At 36.8% G+C, this 5,000-nt stretch overlaps 1 protein-coding gene across 2 annotated transcripts in view; it reads right to left on the reverse strand.

Moving 5' to 3' along the window:
- The window catches only part of LOC125046299 (titin-like), a 193,335-nt gene that overhangs the window by 3,785 nt on the left and 184,550 nt on the right, over positions 1-5,000 (reverse strand). For both annotated transcript variants that reach the window (XM_047644090.1, XM_047644089.1), the window contains 2 exons: positions 1,819-1,987; positions 505-641 (listed from right to left, as the gene is read on the reverse strand). In XM_047644090.1, the coding sequence (XP_047500046.1) occupies positions 505-641; positions 1,819-1,987 (306 nt within the window). The remainder of the gene's footprint in view (positions 1-504; positions 642-1,818; positions 1,988-5,000) is intronic.

A 5,000-nucleotide genomic window follows, 5' to 3' on the forward strand; every position in this document is an offset into this window, starting at 1 on the left:
TCTGATCTCGTTGTGAGTTGGGATGAAATCCTTTCCATGAGCAGGGCAGTCAACAACGTTTTGCATGATACTTGCAAACTGACTCCCAGGATGCAAAATCGTTTTTCTTGAGAAATAATTTACGAGCGACAAGCTGACTAGTGAAACTAAGCTTAAAATTTTGATTAAAACATAGTAATTATTTGAGGAGTAGTAATTAACTCCTTTGTGACGAAGTTCACGTAGAGCCAGGTTTGTATAAGCAAAATTATTAAACTAACATCACAGTGGACATGACATGTTGTATCATACCAGGCATCAGTGTGCATAAAATCTAGAGACATGCTAAAATTGTGATGTATATTTATATAACAATATGACCAGAATCCCAGAAGTTAACCACAGTAGTAATTCAAGAACAAAATAAGAGATCTTAGTTAAAAGAAATTATAATAATGATCCCACCCACACTACTAACACAAAACCAACTACAAGAAGCCCACCGCGCAGGCATTTCGCACTCACCATCCAGGACCTGTATGCGGACGGTGGCAGTTTCAGCTTCAGGAGCACTGCAGCTGTAGTTGCCGGAGTCTGTGACGGCGGCGGCCTTCACGCGGAGCCAGGATACTATTCCCGAAGGCCCGAGGTTGCTCTCGATGCTGCCAAGGGTACAAGGAGGCGTGCTTGTGAGTGATTGTGGTATGAGGGATAATGTGAAAGGTGATGCAATTTGTTCATGAAAACATAAATGCAATTTATGATAAAATAAATACGTGTGCATGTTGTGATTGACAATGTAGTATGTATCCACGATACAATGGGTAATGTATTTAGTTATGCGGTAATGAGTGATTTAATGTGTTTATGACACAATGGAAGATGTACATATTATTATAATCTGTATCCATGGCATATTGGATAATGTGGATTGAAGTAATAAGTAAAATATAGTGTATTCAAGACATAATGGATCATATGATATGTATTCATGAAGTAATGAGTAATGTAATGTGTTTATGATATAACTGATATTAGAATACATTGGATAATTACTAAATATACGTTCACGGAACACTGAAAATATACCATGTAGCTATGATATAATGAATATTATAAAGTGCATTAAATTAAATATTGAATAACAAGAGATATATTTATATAAAAAAAAAGGACAATGGAATATGCATTTACGATACAAAGGTTAATATAATATGTACCCAGGATGCAATATAGCATAATTGGGATTGTTTCCTATCGTTATTTGGTATATTTTATTGCTCTTATTACCCCCCCCCCCCCCCCCCCCAGCACGGCATTACACATTGCCTTGCTTGTTTCCTTTGGCTAAATGACGTACATTTATGCATTTGAATTAATTTTTCTTCTTATCGACATGTTCTTTCCAAGCCTACTCATCCGTATATTCTGCTCAAATAATGTCTTCCATTTTATCTAGGAATTCTTACTTTATCTAAACCTACATACATATACATTCATGCACACATATGCACACACACACACACACACACAAACATAGATACATACATACATAGATATATACATACATACATACATACATACATACATACATACATACATACATACATACATACATACATACATACATACATACATACATACATAAATACATACATACATACATACATGCATGCATACATACATACATACATACATACATACACACATACATACATACATACATACATACACACACACACACACACACACACACACACACACACACACACACACACACACACACACACACGCATACACACACACGCATACAAACACACATTCCTTCCCTCTACTCACCTTATTCCGGCATCTGGTGTGTGATAGATCCTTGCTCCATCACGGGACCACACCACACTATCCCTGGGTACGTGGAAGGCGGTACACCGGAGATCTATGCCCGACCCCACCTCGTAGAATTTCTCCTGAATAGCCTCTCCTCGGGCATCGAAGATCTCCAGACGGGGCACTGGCGGAAGGAGGGAGGTCAAAGGTTAAGATTGTGTATGTCTGTTGCGTTTAGTGATGGTTCATTGTTTATTTAATTTAATGTGCTGTTGATTTAGTTTTTTGTGTGTGTTTAGTAATAAAGGGAGGGAGGAAAGAACTAAATACTAAAATAGGTTTATTGAAAGATAAAGCAACTGTTTCGAAATCCTTCTGCTTTTCATATTCAAATTAGAGGAAGGGAGGAAGAAAAGCGTATACGAGAGGGTAAAGGAAGAGGAACCTGACACAAGAAAGGGAGGTCAGGAAGGCAAGAAGGAAGGACGGAGACTGAGATAAGGACGAAGGGTAGGATATTCTGTGGGATGGATGGGTTCGCGATATCTAGAATCATAGACAATCATCCTTTTCGTTCAGTCATCTGCTTTATCAGAGGTTTCAGTTTGTCTGAAGTGCGGGATATTGAAACAAGTGTGTATCTGAGTAGATTAACAACACTTATATATATAGTAGGGTATTTGGATCAGATTAAAATTACCTCTTGAATATGCTCTAACTTCCAGCAAGGTATCAACGATCTCCTGCGTGTAACTGGTTTCGTTTTACATATTAATTATTATATGTAATAGGTAAGCGTCCACTCGTCTGTCTCGCATTTGCATAGTAACGCTACGATGTGTATATATACGAGAAACTAATAGACCTTTATCTTAAGAATAGACAGACCTAAGATATAAATTCGGTTTCCACTAAATTTTTCCACAGACAGAGGGAAAAAATTAAGCACCATGCTTCCCGTAAAAAGAAATGATAATAAAGAAATACTAATTAAATAAAGGAAAGAAAAAAAAAAAAATAGTATGAGCACTAAAATGAAAACCATTTGTGTTAAACAGCAAGAGATGGCAACCTTGGCGCTGCTCTGTGTTATTAATTCATTAGCAGCGCGTGTTTACACTTGGTATTATAAAGCATTAGCATTACTGTTTATATAATTGGAGCGCTTAACGAAATTAATATTGCGAATATTGCATTTGCATTGGTAAGAGGATTGCAGGATTAAGATTTTACAGTGTTCTCGTTTCCTTACGGTTGATATAATAAGAATTGTCATATGGTTATTACTGTTTCTACTACTTTTAATATTACCAAATGTATTATTACTTGCTTTTATTATCATTATCGCTATCACTATTATTATCATTATCATTATCATTAGTATTATCATTATTATTATCTCTATCATTATATTGTCATTACTATTATTAGTATTATCATTATTATCATCATTATTATAATCATGATTATTACTATTATCACCTTCATTAGTATCACCATCAATGTTACTAAACGGTACTGCTATTAGAAATACAAAACACAAAACGAAAACAAGGAAACACGCATACATGAATGAGACACTACTTCCGTATGTGTAGAAAAAAGTATGAATGAAAATTACCTTCTCAGCATTAGAGATGCATTTGGACGGTTTCGATTCTGACAAAGATATAGTCGAAACCGGTCAAATAAATCTCTTGCGTTGTGAAAACATTCATTCTCATTCGTTTTACTTAGCCACTGGGTAGGCAAGCCAGCCCAAGTCAGTGATGGTTGGCGTCAGGAAGGGCATCCGGTCATAAAAAAAATATCTGCCAGAATCTGATCAAAGCGAGCCCATATATGAATGGGACAAAGCTACAGAAAAAGAAGATTCATACTTTTTGCACATTTATCGTAATGAACACTTCATTACTTCGGTATAGTGCTGATGATTTCAAATAACAGAAAATCGAAAGGTAATGATATTGCTAATTATAAGGGATGTAAAGAAGAAATTACAATAAATCTGTAATACAATATATGCTAATCTATTCTGTTTTTTATTGTCGTTTTTTAATCTAAAGGGAGTGAATGTTCAACAATATCTAGAGAGAGAGAGAGAGAGAGAGAGAGAGAGAGAGAGAGAGAGAGAGAGAGAGAGAGAGAGAGAGAGAGAGAGAGAGAGAGAGAGAGAGAGATAGAGAGAGAGAGAGAGAGAGAGAGAGTGCGAGGGGGTGATAGGATAGGAGAGAGAGAGAGAGAGAGAGAGAGAGAGAGAGAGAGAGAGAGAGAGAGAGAGAGAGAGAGAGAGAGAGAGCGAGGGGGTGATAGGATAGGAGAGAGAGAGAGAGAGAGTAAGAGAGAGAGAGAGAGAGAGAGAGAGAGAGAGAGAGAGAGAGAGAGAGAGAGATGGAAAGAGAGAGAACAAGAGAGACAGACAGACAGACAGACAGAGGCAGAGACAGAAACAAACAAACAGACAGAGACAGAGGAGCAACACAACTCTCTCATAAATCAGCCGATCTGAAGGGCTGATGTCGTGATCAAGGAAGTCCAAAAAACTAAGACCTCGCCAGGAAGCAATGGCTGGAAAATTAGCAGAAAAAAAGAGAAAGACGTTTCCCAAAATGTATACACAGATTCCTAAATGACTTTGATGAAATAAAGGCATGCGCGTCCAAAAGTGTTCTCAAGTTAATTACCCAAATTACGTTTATCAAATGTTTTCCTACTTAACTCTTAGGACTGTAGTGCATTAACGTGAACGTATCGATACTTATGTCATTTAAGTTTGGATAAGTGTTTTTTTTTAACCCTAGGTCGCCAAGTCAAGTTTCAATGACTCGCCAATGATAAGTACCCCCCCCCCCCCTTATATACCTTTTCAAAATATTATCAAAGGATTAATCCTGTCTAAAATACCTCTCATGAACATCTAAGGCTACGCGAATCATAGAAACACAGATAATCTAATTGAGGTGAGAAAAACAACTTATATCTACTCGTGTTTATGAAGGTATATGAGGTCCCCATATCTGAAAAAGGATTTCCGGGTAGTTAGTCTTTGAATACCTCTGGTCGCGTATACCTTTAAATAACATTTGTCTTTTGCTTTGGTACTGCTTAAACCATTTTTCGTCTGTGGCTAACGATAAAGTTACTTGCAATGTTTTTAATCTGCCTTTTCTTTTCTTTAGTTATCTTTATTCTCTCTC

This window comes from Penaeus chinensis, chromosome 4 (genome assembly GCF_019202785.1).
Source record: "Penaeus chinensis breed Huanghai No. 1 chromosome 4, ASM1920278v2, whole genome shotgun sequence".
Lineage (NCBI taxonomy): Eukaryota > Metazoa > Arthropoda > Malacostraca > Decapoda > Penaeidae > Penaeus > Penaeus chinensis.